The sequence below is a fragment of the Rhinoraja longicauda genome, chromosome 4, assembly GCF_053455715.1.
Source record: "Rhinoraja longicauda isolate Sanriku21f chromosome 4, sRhiLon1.1, whole genome shotgun sequence".
Lineage (NCBI taxonomy): Eukaryota > Metazoa > Chordata > Chondrichthyes > Rajiformes > Arhynchobatidae > Rhinoraja > Rhinoraja longicauda.
Genome location: NC_135956.1, coordinates 86,071,071 through 86,086,798, shown reverse-complemented (window position 1 = coordinate 86,086,798; position 15,728 = coordinate 86,071,071). Strand labels below are relative to the sequence as shown.

Genomic DNA, 15,728 nt, shown 5'->3' with positions numbered 1-15,728 from the left:
CCTTGTTTAAAAAAGGTTCTAAAAGTAAACCTAGCAATTATAGACCTGTTAGTTTGACGTCTGTGGTGGGAAAATTAATGGAAAAGATACTTAGGGACAATATATATAAACATATGGATAAACAAGGCCTGATTAGGAACAGTCAACATGGATTTGTGCCTGGAAGGTCATGTTTGACTAATCTTCTTGAATTTTTTGAAGAGGTTACCAGGGAAATTGATGAGGGCAAGGCTGTGGATGTTGTCTATATGGACTTCAGTAAGGCATTTGACAAGGTTCCACATGGAAGGTTGATTAAGAAGGTTAAATCGTTGGGTATTAATAGTGAAGTTGCAAGATGGACTCAACAATGGCTGAATGGGAGATACCAGAGGGTAATAGTTGACAACTGTATGTCAGGTTGGAGGCCAGTGTCTAGTGGAGTACCCCAAGCATCTGTGTTGGGTCCGCTGTTGTTTGTCATTTACATCAATGATCTGGATGATGGTGTGGCAAATTGGATTAGTAAGTATGCAGATGATACTAAGATAGGTGGTGTAGTTAGTAATGAAGTAGAGTTTCAAAGTCTACAGAGAGATTTGGGCCTTTTGGAAGGGTGGGCTGAAAGATGGCAGATGGAGTTTAATGCTGATAAGTGTGAGGTGCTGCATTTTGGTAGGACAAATCAAAATAGGACGTACAGGGTAAATGGTAGGGAATTGAGGAATGCAGTGGAACAGAAGGATCTGGGAATAACTGTGCATTGTTCCCTGAAGGTGGAATCTCATGTGGATAGGGTGGTGAAGAAGGCGTTTGGTATGCTTGCCTTTATAAATCAGAGCATCGAATATAGAAGTTGGGACGTAATGTTAAAATTGTACAAGGCATTGGTGAGGCCGAATCTGGAATATGGTGTGCAGTTCTGGTGGCCAAATTATAGGAAGGATGTCAACAAAATAGAGAGAGTACAGAGGAGATTTACTAGAATGTTGCCTGGGTTTCAGCACTTAAGCTACAGAGAGAGATTGAACAGGTTGGGTCTTTATTCTTTGGAGCGCAGAAGGTTAAGGGGGGACTTGATAGAGGTTTTAAAAATTTTAAGAGGGACGGACAGAGTTGACGTGGGTAAGCTTTTCCCTTTGAGAGTGGGGAAGATTCAAACAAGGGGACATAACTTCAGAATTAAGGGACAAAAGTTTAGGGGTAACATGAGGGGTAACTTTTTTACTCAGAGGGTGGTGGCTGTATGGAATGAGCTTCCCGTGGAAGTGGTGGAGGCAGGCTCGATTTTATTATTTAAGAGTAAATTAGATAGGTATATGGATGGGAAGGGATTGGAGGGTTATGGTCTGAGAGCAGGTAGATGGGACTAGGTCGGAGAAAGTGTTCGGCATGGACTAGAAGGGCCAAACTGGCCTGTTTCCTTGCTGTAATTGTTATATGGTTATATGGTTATATGGTTGTAAGTGCAGGGATCATCACCTGATCATGAAGGCCCGTTGTCCTGGCAGCGTTGCAGGGTCGGCCTGGCCAAGTGTAGCTGTGTCCGCTGCCACTGCCTCTCCACCGCTGTAGACCGTGTCTGGTCCGTGCTCGGCTTCTTGGAGCAGCACCCAGTCCAGCTGTATCCCAGGCTGGTTGCAGGGCCTCCAGTGTTGATGCGGTGCACCCTCTCCCACAGCCGGCCTGCTTACCGGCTCTCCGTCCGACTCCTTCCTCTCTGGTGGGCTCCCAGTCCGCTAATGCATGGATGGCGAGCTGGGCCATCCATGCGGGTTGGGGTCTGCGGCGCAGGTCCTCTGTCCGCAGCGGGCAGGTCGGATCTACCAGGTGGGTCCTCCGTCCACTGCGGGCGACTCCTCGGTTTCTGGCAGGCCAGGCGGCCTTTCCAGGCAGGTCCTCTTTCCTCGGTGGGCGGCTCCACATTCTCCTGTCCACGGTGGACAGTCCAGACCGGCCAGTGGGTGGGGCCACGACTTGCCGGGATCCTCCCGCCGCTTGTAGCTTGCCGAGAACCAAGCGATAAAGATGAAGTTGGCTTAGAAAGTATGGCCAGGGAAGGGAAGAATTGAGCTCAAATATAGCCAAAGGAAATTTATGGGGACTTGGAAAAAGGGCATTCACTTGAAACAGCATTCCAAGCAAATATTTGTCTTCAATTAGGGGCAGATTAATAAACTACTCACGAAGGGCACTTAGATAAACCATTTTAATTTTATGCAATCGTGTACATATTGTCAGCCGCAAGAACTTAAGAAACAAGGGAAGAAGTACTCAGGTGCTTAGTCTCCCAATAAAATAGTTTCAAACCGAATCTTGGCCTCTACACCACATTCCTGTCCGCCCCCACACATTTCAACTCCCTTGTGTTTTTAACGCCTGTTAAAATTTCCAACCAGAATGTGTTCAATGTTGCCACCTTCACAATTCTCCAGGGTGAAGATTTTCAAAGAATCATAATCCTCTGAGGGAAGAGCCCAGTGCTGGGTCGGCCTGGCCAAGGGTGGCCGTGGTGTCCCCATGCGCTCTACGATTCTGTAAAGCTGCTGAACATGCAATTTATGAAATGACTGAAATCACCAAGTTACTGAAAAAAAGGCTTACCGTGCTTGTGGAACTTTTCTGCTGAGGTCGGCTCGGACCTTCTCCCCAACATGGCGATAAATCTCCACCATGGCATTCATGGCTGTGTCCCTTACCTGGGGAGGTGATGAAAAAACTCCTTTCAAGCTTACAATTTTCCAATCAGTGTGGATGGAGCAGGGCAAGGGTTAGAAAAATAATTGCGATAAATTGAAGTCCAATGAGACAAAGTTTATGCAGATACATTTTAAGTGTGCCGTCACCACTGAGAATGTGGTGGTGAGCCGACCTCTTGATCCATGCATTTCATGACCTGTGGATGTACCCACAATGGATTCCAGCATTTTGGTCCAGCAACTGAAGAAACAGTGATATGTTTCAAAGGCAGGATGGCATGTGGCTTAAAGGGTAACTTTAAGGAGGTCATGCTAACTCAGTGCTGGGACCGCAGCTATTTACAATATACATTAATGATTTAGATGAAGGAATTAAAAGTAACATCAGCAAATTTGGAGATGACATAAAGCTAGGTGGAAGTGTGAAGAGGATGCTATGAGGATGCAGGGTGATTTGGACAGGATGGGTGAGTAGGCAGATGCATGGCAGATGCAGTATAATGTGGATACCTGTAAATGTGAGGTTATCCACTTTGGTAGTGAGAACAGGAAGGCAGATTATCAGAATGGTGTCAGGTTAGAAAAAGGGGAAGTACAATGAGACCTTGGTGTCCTTGTACATCAGTCACTAAAAGTAAGCATGCAGGTCCAACAGGCAGTGAAGAAAGCTAATGGCATGTTGGCCTTCATAACGAGAGGAGTTGAGTATAGGAGCAAAGAGGTCCTTCTACAATTGTGCAGGGCCCTAGTGAGACCACACCTGGAGTATTGTGTGCAGTTTTGGTCTCCTAATTCGAGGATATTCTTGCTATGGAGGGAGTGCAGCGTAGGTTCACAAGGTTAATTCCCGGGATGGCGGGACTGCCATATGATGAAAGAATGGAGCGACTGGGCTTGTATTCACTGGAATTTAGAAGGATGAGAGGGGATCTTATAGAAACATATAAAATTATTAAGGGATTGGACATGCTATGCAGGAAACATATTCCCGATGTTGGGGGAGTCCAGAACCAGGGACCACAGTTTAAGAATAAGGAGTAGGCCATTTAGAACTGAGATGAGGAAAACCTTTTTTACACAGAAAGTTGTGAATTTGTGTAATTCTCTGCCTCGGAAGGCAGTGGAGGCCGATTCACTGGATGCATTCAAGAGAGAGTTAGATAGAGCTCTTAGGGCTAGCGAAAGCAAGGGGTATGGGGAGAAGGCAAGAACGGGGTACTGATTGTGGATGATCAGCCATGATCACATTGAATGGCGGTGCTGGCTCAAAGGGCCGAATGGCCTACTCCTGCACCTATTGTCTATGTATCTATTTATGTATCTATGACCCACTGAGTTACTCCAGCTTTTTGTGTCTATCTTCGGTTTAAACCAGCATCCCCGGTTCCTTCCTACAATCTTGAATGTGGTGTTTTCCCGTTCTTTTCCTACCTAAGTCCAGATAGCTGAAAGAGATCATGTCTTTGCAATGTACTGTCTAAGCAGTCTTGGCAAGGTGCTGCAGAGAGCCCATGATATTGGAGGGAAGATACTAGCCTGGATAAAAGATTGACTGAATGGCAGATTGCAAAGAGCGGGAATAAAGGGGGCTTTTTCTGGTTGACTGCTATTGACTTATGGCTGGGGCCATTGACTTATGGCTGGGGTTGGTGTTGGATCCGCTACTTTTCAGGTTGTGTATTAATGATTTAGATGATGGAATTGATGGCTTTGTGGCCAACTTTGCGGATGATACAAAGATAGATGGAGGGGCAGATAGTGTAGATGAAGCAGAACGAATTGCACAGGTTGGGAGAACGGGCCGAGAAATGGCAGATGGAATATAGTGAAGCAAAGTGTGCAATCATGCACTTTGGTAGTAGGAATAAAGGCATACACTATTTACTAAATGGGGAGAGGATTCAAAAACCGGAGGTGAAAAGGGACTTGGGAGTGCCAGTGAAGGATTCACAAAAGGTTAATTTGCAAGTTGAATCAGTAGTAAGGAACACTAATGCAACGTTAGCATTCATTTAGAGAGGACTAGAATATAAAAGCAGGGACATAATGCTGAGGCTTTAGAAGGCACTGGTCAGACCGCATTTGGAGTATTGTGAGCAGTTTTTGGCCCCTTATCTGACTTTGAGTTGAGTTTGAGTTTAATTGTCACGTTTACTGAGATACAGTGAAAAGCTTTTGTTGTGTGCTGACCAGTCAGCAGAAAGGCAATACATGATTACAATCAAGCCATCCAGTGTACAGATACAGGATAAATTGAATAACGTGAATAACGTTTAGTGCGAGATAAAGTCCGGTAAAGTCAGATCAAAGATAGTCCGAGGGTCTCCAATGAAGTAGATAATAGCTCAGGAGTGCTCTCTAGTTGTTGATTGGATGGTTCAGTTACCTGATATCAGCTGGGAAGAAACTGTCCTTGAATGTGGAGGTGTGCGGTTTCACACGTTTACACCTCTTGCTTGATGGGAGAGGGGAGAAGAGAGATTGACCGGGGTGAGACTCGTCCTTAATTATGCTAGTGGCCTTGCCTAGGCAGCATGAAGTGTAAATCGAGTCAATGGAATGGAGGTCGGTTTGTGTGATGGTCTGGGCTGCGTCCACAATTCTCTGCCATTTCTTGCAGTCTTGGATGGAGCTGTTCCCAAACCAAGCTGTGATGAGGAGGGATATTCTCCTTCCTTCGGAGGAGTATGCTGGCATTGGAGAGGGTCCAGAGGAGGCTTATGAGCATTTGATAGGCCTGAGCCTGTACTCGCTGGAGTTTAGAAGGATGAGGGGGGGCCTCATTGAAACTTACCGAATAGTGAAAGGACTGGATAGAGTAGACATGGAGAGGATGTTTCCACGAGTGGGAGAGTCGAGGACTAGAGGGCACAACCTCATAATATAAGCACGTAACTTTAGAATTAAGATGAATAGAAATTTCTTTAGTCATGGGGTGGTGAATCAGTGGAATTCATTGCCATCTGTGGAGGCCAAGTCTTTGGGTATTTTTAAAGTGGAGATTGACAGGACCTTGATTAGTAAGGATTTCAAAGGTTATGGGGAGATGGAGGGAGAATGGGGTTGAGAGGGATAGATAGATCAGCCATGATTGAATGGCAGAACAGGCTCAAAGGGCCAAATGGCCTAATTCTGCTCCTATGACATGAATTTATATTACACGGCACTGCAATAGCATGGAGCATGACATTGCAGGGAATGCTACCTTTCATGCAACAATAATCTTGGCTGTCTATGGTAGCAGATTCAAGAACCCTCACTGCTATTTCAAACAAGAACAAATCCATGCCAACATTCACCTCTTAATGAGCACTGCCAGGAGATAAACTGCTAATTTGTCTCATTTGCTGGGAGTAACTAACAATTTGCCTCATTTGTTGGTTGTGGAGAGTAGCTGCACACAAATGCACTACTACACTGAATTACAAACCATGTGAACATACTTCCAAAAGAATGAATTGTCCATGAAGAAGTCTGAGAATGTGAAAAGAACTACAAAATTTCATGATAATACTTTACTCTTAGGCAAAATGAAATATGCTGACATTATTTTCACAGGGGGGGTTAAAATTGATTGAAATATACACCGATGAGCCAAACCATTATGACCACGGACAGGTGAAGTGAATAACATTGATTATCTTGTTACAATGGCACCTGTCAAGGGGTGGGACATATTAGGCAGCAAGTGAACAGCCAGTTCTTGTAGTTGATGTGTTGGATGCAGAAGAAATGGGCAGGAGTAAGTAAAGACCTGAGCGACGTTGACAAGGGCCAAATTGTTTTGGCCAGACGACTGGGTCAGAGCATCAGTGAAACGGCAAGGCTTGTGGGGTGCTCCTGGTCAGTAGTGGTGAGGTCCGAGGAGGGACAACCATACACTGGCGACAGGGTGTTGGGTGCCCAAGGCTCATCGATGCGCGAGGGCAACGAAGGCTATCCCGTCTGGTCCGAACCGACAGAAGGTCTACTGTGGCATAAGTCACTGAAAATTTTAATGGTGGTCACGGGAGGAATGTGTCACAATACACAGTGCATCGCACCCTGCTGCGTATGGGGTTGCGTAGCCGCAGACCGGTCAGAGTGCCCATGATGACCCCTGTCCACCGTCAAAAGCACCTACATTGGACACGCGAGCCTCGGAACTCGATCTTGGAGCAGTGGACGGTCGCCTGGTCCGATGAGTCACGTTTTCTTTTAGATCACGTGGATGGCCGTGTACGTGTGCGCCGTTTACCTGGGGAAGTGATAGCACCAGGATGTACTGTGGGAAGACGACAAGCCAGTGGAGGGAGTGTGATGCTCTGGGCAATGTTCTGCTGGGCATTCTCCCTCCTTCTCCCCATAACCATTCATGTGGACGTCAATTTGACACGTGTCACCTACCTAAACATCGTTGAAGACCAGGTACACCCCTTCATGGCAATGGTATTGCCTGATAGCAGTGGCCTCTTTCAGCAGGATAATGCGCCTTGCCACACTGCACACACTGTTTGGGAATGGTTTGAGGAACATGTTGAAGTGTTCACGGTGTTGCCCTGGCTTCCAAATTCTCCAGATCTCAATCCGATTGAGCATCTGTGGGATGTGCTGCATCGACAAGTCCGATTCACGGCCGCTCCACCTCGCAACTTACAGGACTTGAAGGATCTGCTGCTAATGTTTTGGTGCCAGATACCACAGGACTCCTTCAGGGGTCTTGTAGAGTCCATGCCTCGGCGGGTTGGCGCTGTTTTGGCGGCACACGGAGGACCAACAGCATATTAGGCAGGTCGTCATAATGTTTTGGCTCATCAGTGTAATTCCAACATTGAGGAATTTTTGAGAATTGATTGCTTTCACTAAGTTTCCGCTGCTAAAAGCGATGATAGCAATTGCGAAGTTCTGAAGTGTGAGGGCCTGAGTTTTAGGTTGGCAGGCTCGGGTTGTATTCCTTGGAAATTAGGAAAATGAGGGGTGAACTTATGGAGGTGTACAAGATCACGAGGGGAATAGAAAGAGTTGATGCGCAGAGTCTTTTACTCAGAGTGGAAGAATCAAGAACCAGAGGACATAGGTCCTGAGGAAAGAGATGCAGCTATGTAGGACTTTGATTAGTTTAGTTTAATTTTAGTTCAGTTTAATTTATTATTCCGCTATCCAGTCAATGAAAAGACTATGCATGTTTACAATCAAGCCGTCCCCAGTGCAGAGATACAGGATAAAGGATATGTTATTTAGTGCAAGATAAAGTCTGATTAAAGGTATTTTCAAAGGTTAGGCCGTATTTGGAGTATTGAGTGCAGTATTCATCTCCCCCATTACAGGAAAGATGTGGAGGCTTTGGAGAGGGTGCAGAGGTGGTTTACCAGAATGTTGCCTGATTTAGAGGGTTTCAGCTACAGGGAGAGGTTGGATAGACTTGGATTGTTTTCTCTGGAACATTGGAGGTCGAGGGGAGACTTGATAGAAGTATATAAAATTATGAGAGTTATAGATAGGGTAGACAGTCAGAACCTTTTTCCCCAGGGTGGAAATGTCCAATACCAGAGGGCATAGCTATAAGGTGAGAAGGGGAAAGTTTAAGGGAAATGTGCAGGGCAAGTTTTCATTTTTACATACAAGGTGGTGGGGGCCTGAAACACATTGCGTGGAGGTGGGGGTGGTGTTAGAGGCAGACACAATAGTGGCATTCAAGAAGCTTTTAGATAGGCACATGGAAGTGCAGGGAATAGAGGGGTATGGATCATGTGCAGGCAAATGAGATCTAGGCATCATGTTCGGCATAAACATTGTGGGCCGAAGGACCCGTTCCTGTGCTGTACTGTTCTATGTTTAAGGTGAGAGGGGAAAAATTGAACAGGAATCTGAAGGGAAACGTTTTCACATAGGTCAGCATGGGCAAGTTGGGCGAAGGGCCTGTTTCCATGCTCATTCTAGCCCTTCCTGAACTAAACTGACCAAAACTGAACACAGTATTCAACGTATTACCAACATCCCATACAACTGTAACATAATATCCCAACTTTTATACTCAATGATGTAGATCTATGTACCAAACGACTTCTTTACCACCATCTCTACTTGTGACACCACTTTCAGTGAACTATCCTAGCTATCTCTGCTTTACAACTTTCTCCATGGCGCTCCCATTCAATGATGGTCCTGCCCTGGTTTGACTAACCAAATAGGTTCCACCTCATACTTATCTGTAATTTTTGATAACCATTTTCATTGTCCACGATACCATCTACTTTAGTGTCATCTGCAATCTTACGAATCACATTATTACCCAAATCAATTATATAAACCACAAACAGCAATGGGCTCAGCACCAGTGTCCGAGAAACACTCTAGTTCGAAAAATAACCTTTCACTGCCATCCTCTGCTTCCTTCCATGAATCCTATTCTCCCTGTATCACATACAATCTAACCCACCATGCGGAATCTTATCAAAGGCCTTGAAGTCCATATAGACAATGTCTATCAAATAATTTACCAACCACAGATGTTGGGCTCACTGGTCAATAGTCCCCAGGCTTCTCCATGCAGTCCTTCATAAATAGACACGCAACATTAGCCACCTACAGTTATCGGCAGATCACTCGTGTCTAACGATGCATCTCAGCCTGGGCTCCCGCAATTTCTTCTCTGGCTTCTCATAGCGTCCTCGGATATATTTGCTGATGCCCTGGAGATTTATCTATTTCATACACCTTAGGCCATCCAGTAACTCCTTGAACATAATATGGACTATCCTCAAGGCATCTTCATTAACTGTCCCAAGTTCCCTATCCTTCATGTTTTTCTCTGCGGTAGAAACAGATGAGAAATACTCATTGAGGACCACGCCCATCTCCTCCACACATCGATGTAGAAACACGGAACTGCAGATGATGGTTTACAAAAAAGGACACAAAGTGCTGGAGTAACTGGTGGGTCAGGAAGCATCTCTGGAGAACATAAATAAGTGTCGTTTCAGGTCGGGATGTCTGTCTGAAGGGACCCAACCTGAAAGGTCACCTATCCATGTTCTTCAGAGATGCTGCCTGACCCGCTGAGTTAATCTGGCATTTTGCTCCACACATGGATGACCACATTAGTTTCTGAGCTGACCAATTTTCTCTTCATTATTCTATTCTCCTAAATGTACTTATAAAATCTTTTTGGATTCTCCTTATTTTTATCTGGCAGGAGTGTCTTCTGCCCCCTTGTGATTGAATTAAGAGTGCGTTGGAATAATTTTTTTAAATCCTTTCAATCCCTTAGTATCTGCAGACTATCATTCACTTTATTCAGTACGCTCAACAAATGAACCTTCACAGTCTAATAACAGAAAATTCAGTCCATTCATTACCTTCTTGGTGATGAGCTTTCTCACATTGCCAACACTGCAATCCATCTTTGTATCATCATCCAATTTGGTTGTATTATCCTTGTCACCTTCACCCAAGTCGCTGATTTAGACTGCGAATGGCTGGGGCCCCAATTTCTGCAACACCCCACCACCAACAGCATCCCAAACAGCAGTAACCATTCCTCAATCCACACCAGGTAGCATGGGAATGTCAGGAGATTTAATTTAGTTTAAGAATTTAAGAAAGATTGCAAGGAAAAGCCTGGGAACTATAGACCAGTGAGTATAATGGCTGTGGTAGGAAAGTTACTAGATAGTATTCCGAGGGATAAGATATATAAACATTGGATACAAGGGACTGATTCGGGTGAGTCAGTACAGTTTTGTATATGCTAGATCATGTCTCACGAATTTGATTGAGTTTTTTGGGGAGGTAACTAAAAAGATTGATGTGGGCAAAGCTGTAGACGATGTCTACATGGCCTTCAGCAAGGCATTTGATACATTTCGCTTGGTCGGCTGCTCTGGAAGGTTAGATCACATGGGATCCAGGGAGAGCTAGCCGACTGGATAGATAATTGAAGGAAGCAGTAGGTGATGGTGGAACTTTGTTTTTCGGACTGGATGCCTATGTGGACTTGTGGTGTTTTCAAGGATCAGTGCTGGGCCCACTGCTGTTTGTTGTTTATATTAACGATCTAGATGCGAATGTACAAGGCATGATTAGCCAGTTTGCAGATGGCATGAAAGTGGGTGGCATCGTAGATAATGAAGAAAGTTAACAAAAATGTCAGCATGATCACGATCAGTTGGGCTGAGGAATAGTTAATAGTTTAATACAGATAAGTGCACTGTGTTGCATTTTGCAGGGTCAAACTACGGCAGGACCTTCACAGTGAATAGCAGGACCAGTGCCAGTGTTGCAGAGCAGAGGGATCTAGGAGTGCAGGTTCATAGTTACCTGAAAGTGGCATCACAGGTGGACAGGGTGGTCAAGAAAACTTTTGGCACATTGGCCTTCATCAGTCAGCGTATTGGTGAGACCACATTTGGAGTATTTTGTTCAGTTTTGGTTATCCTGTTATAGGAAACATGTTGTTAAGCTGGAAAGGGTGCAGAGCGGATTTACTAAGATGTTACCAGGACTCAAGGGCCTAGCTATAGGGAGAGGTTGAGCAGGCTAGGACTTTATTCCTTGGAGCGCAGGAGCATGATGGGTGATCTTAGAGTTGTACAAGATCATGAGAGGATTAGATAGGGTAAATGACCAGAGTCTTTTACCCAGAGTAGAGGAACCAAGAGCCAGAGGATATAGGTTTAAGGCGAAGGGGTAAAGATTTAATAGAAACCTGAGGGGCAATCTTTTTTTTTCACATAAAGAGTGGTGGGTGTATGGAACAAGTTTCCAAAGGAGAGAGTTGATGCAGGTACTATCACAATGTTTAAAAGACATTTAGACACGTACATGGACAGGATATGTTTAGAAGGATGTAGGCTAAATGCAGGCAGGTGGGACTAGTGTAGATGAGGCATGTTGGTCGGCCTGGGCAAGTTGGGCCGAAGGGCCTGTTACCATGCTATATGACTCTGTGACTCTCTAGAACTCTATCTCATGACAGCAACTTATCAAAAGTGTTCTCAAAGTCCAAACATAAATGATCAAGTGTTCTGCTCATTGCAACCTCAAAAATTCTAACAGACATCACACATGACTTCACATTCAAAAATCTCGGTCAAGAATGCCAAGCGGGGCTAACATTTATTACTGGTCACTAATTGCTCTTGATAAAGTAATGAGTAGAGACCTTCTACCTTCTTGAATCATTGTCATCTGTGAAGGGAAGGCCCTTCCGGAGCAAGTAAGGAGAGGAGATACAGGTTTCTTATGGATAAAGCCACAGCAATAAATGTCCAACTCAGATTGTATCTCTTACGAGGAAAAATGCAAGTGATGTCCTCAATACTCTAGCTGGCGAAGATCATACGTTTCAGAGGTGGCAATAAACCCTTAACAAGTTCATTACAAATATCACATGCGCAGCCATAACGTGCCAACACTAGGGGTGGGAGCAGGCGGAGGGGGAAATGGTCAGGTTCCGAGTTATCAGTACTAAACAAACTTTATATTCCAGATTCAAAGACAACATTTAAATTCCTCAGACTCTCCGGTAAAAACTGTACTTGGGTTTCTGCGACATTATTGAGCACACTGGGGGGCATCACAACTCCAACAGCATTAGACAATAGGTGCAGGAGGAGGTCATTCGGCCCTTCGAGCCAGCACCGCCATTCAATGTGATCATGGCTGATCATTCTCCATCAGTACCCTGTTCCTGCCTTCTCCCCATACCCCCTGACTCCGCTATCCTTAAGAGCTCTATCTAGCTCTCTCTTGAATGCATTCAGAGAATTGGCCTCCAATGCCTTCTGAGGCAGAAAATTCCACAGATTCACAACTCTCTGACTGAAAAAGTTTTTCCTCATCTCAGTTCTAAATAACCATATAACATATAACAACTACAGCATGGAAACAGGCCTGTCCGGCCCTACCAGTCCACGCCGACCATTCTCCCTGACCTAGTCTCATCTACCTGCACTCAGACCATAACCCTCTAATCCCCTCCTATCCATATACCTATCCAATTTACTCTTAAATAATAAAATCGAGCCAGCCTCCACCACTTCCACCGGAAGCCCATTCCATACAGCCACCACCCTCTGAGTAAAGAAGTTCCCCCTCATGTTACCCCTAAACAATTGTCCCTCAATTCTGAAGCTATGTCCCCTTGTTGGAATCTTCCCCACTCTCAAAGGGAAAAGCCTACCCACGTCAACTCTGTCCGTCCCTCTCAAAATTTTAAAAACCTCTATCAAGTCCCCCCTCAACCTTCTACGCTCCAAAGAATAAAGACCCAACCTGTTCAACCTCTCTCTGTAGCCTAAGTGCTGAAACCCAGGCAACATTCTAGTAAATCTCCTCTGTACCCTCTCCATTTTGTCGACATCCTTCCTATAATTTAGCGACCAGAACTGCACACCATACTCCAGATTCGGCCTCACCAATGCCCTGTACAATTTTAACATTACATCCCAACTTCTATACTCGATGCTCTGATTTATAAAGGCAAGCATACCAAACGCCTTCTTCACCACCCTATCCACATGAGATTCCACCTTCAGGGAACAATGCACAGTTATTCCCAGATCCCTCTGTTCCACTGCATTCCTCAATTCCCTACCATTTACTCTGTACGTCCTATTTTGATTTGTCCTACCAAAATGCAGCACCTCACACTTATCAGCATTAAACTCCATCTGCCATCTTTCAGCCCACCCTTCTAAAAGGCCCAAGTCTCTCTGTAGACTTTGAAAATCTACCTCACTATCAACTACACCACCTATCTTAGTATCATCTGCATATTTACTAATCCAATTTGCCACACCATCATCCAGATCATTAATGTAAATGACAAACAACAGTGGACCCAACACAGATCCTTGGGGTACTCCACTAGACACTGGCCTCCAACCTGACATACAATTGTCAACCGTTACCCTCTGGTATCTCCCATTCAGCCATTGTTGAATCCATCTTGCAACCTCACTATTAATACCCAACGATTTAACCTTCTTAATCAACCTTCCATGTGGAACCTTGTCAAATGCCTTACTAAAGTCCATATAGACAACATCCACAGCCTTGCCCTTATCAATTTCCCTGGTAACCTCTTCAAAAAATTCAAGACGATTAGTCAAACATGACCTTCCAGGCACAAATCCATGTTGACTGTTTCTAATCAGGCCTTGATTATCCAAATAATTATATATATTGTCCCTAAGTATCTTTTCCATTAATTTTCCCACCACAGACGTCAAACTAATAGGTCTATAATTGCTAGGTTTACTTTTAGAACCTTTTTTAAACAAAGGCACAACATGCGCAATGCGCCAATCTTCCGGCACCATCCCCGTTTCTAATGACGTTTGAAATATTTCCGTCATAGCCCCTGCTATTTCTGCACTAACTTCCCTCAATGTCCTAGGGAATATCCTATCAGGACCTGGAGACTTATCCACTTTTATATTTTTCAAAAGTGTCCGTACCTCCTCTTCTTTAATCCTCCTAATTTCCATCACTACTCTACTTGTTTCGCTTACCTCACATAATTCAATATCCTTCTCCTCGGTAAATACCGAAGAAAAGAAATTGTTTAATATCTCCCCCATTTCTTCCGGCTCAGCACATAGCTGTCCACTCTGACTCTCTAATGGACCAATTTTATCCCTCACTATCCTTTTGCTATTGACATATCTGTAGAACCCCTTGGGGTTTACTTTTACATTACTTGCCAAAGCAGCCTCATATCTTTTTTTCGCTTTTCTAATTTCCTTCTTAAGATTCCTTTTACATTCTTTATATTCCTCAAGAACCTCATTTACTCCCTGCCGCTTATATTTATTGTATATCTCCCTCTTTTTCCGAACCGTGTCCAATTTCCCTGGAAAACCACGGCTCTTTCAAATTATTATTCTTTCCTTTCCACCGAACAGGGACATAAAGACTCTGTACTCTCAAAATTTCACCTTTAAATATCCTCCATTTCTCTATTATATCCTTTTCATAAAACAAAAATTTCCATTTCACTCCTTTTAAATCCTTTCTCATCTCCTCAAAATTAGCCTTTCTCCAATCCAAAATCTCAACCCTTGGTCCAGATTTGACCTTCTCCATAATGATATTGAAACTAATGGCATTGTGATCACTAGACCCAAAGTGCTCCTCAACACATACCTCTGTCACCTGACCCATCTCATTTCCTAACAGGAGGTCCAACACTGCCCCTTCTCTGGTAGGCACCTTTACGTATTGCTGCAAAAAACTATCCTGCACACATTTTACAAACTCCAAACCATCCAGCCCTTTAACAGAATGTGATTCCCAGTCTATATACGGAAAATTGAAATCACCCACAATCACTACTCTGTGCTTACTACTAATATCTGCTATCTCCTTACATATTTGCTCTTCCAATTCTCGTTCCCTATTTGGCTGTCTATAATACACCCTTATAAGTGTTGCTAAACCTTTCTCATTTCTGAGTTCCACCCAAACAGCCTCCCTAATCGAGCCTTCTAGTCTGTCCTGCCAAAGCACTGCTGTGATATCCTCCCTGACAAGCAATGCAACACCCCCACCTCTTGCCCCTCCGATTCTATCACATCTGAAACAATGAAATCCTGGAATATTTAATTGCCAATCGCAACCCTCCTGCAACCATGTTTCACTGATCGCCACAACATCATACTTCCAGATGTCAATCCAGGCTCTAAGCTCATCCACCTTTCTTACAATGCTCCTAGCATTAAAATATACACATTTAAGGGACCCATCATTTCTTATTCTCAGTTTATTTCTTTTCCCTTCATTCTCTCCTACATATTGGGTCTGAGTGTTTCCCTTTTCTGCCTCCTGCCTCACACACTGCCTGTTAGCTATCTGTGTTTGAGTCCCTCCCCCCAACCATACTAGTTTAAAGTCTCCGCAATTATTTTAGCAAATCTACCCGCCAGGATATTGGTTCCCCTCAGGTTCAGATGCAACCCGTCCTTTTTGTACAGGTCATACTTCCCCCAGAAGAGGTCCCAATGATCCAGAAACTTGAAACCCTGCTCCCTGCACCAGTTCCTCAGCCACGTATTTATCCTCCACCTC

At 44.3% G+C, this 15,728-nt stretch overlaps 1 protein-coding gene across 28 annotated transcripts in view; it reads right to left on the bottom strand.

Annotated features, from left to right (window-relative positions):
- The window catches only part of clasp2 (cytoplasmic linker associated protein 2), a 278,703-nt gene that overhangs the window by 212,360 nt on the left and 50,615 nt on the right, over positions 1-15,728 (bottom strand). For all 28 annotated transcript variants that reach the window (XM_078398275.1, XM_078398276.1, XM_078398278.1 and 25 more), the window contains exon 6: positions 2,584-2,678. In XM_078398275.1, coding sequence (XP_078254401.1) covers positions 2,584-2,678 — 95 coding nt within the window. The remainder of the gene's footprint in view (positions 1-2,583; positions 2,679-15,728) is intronic.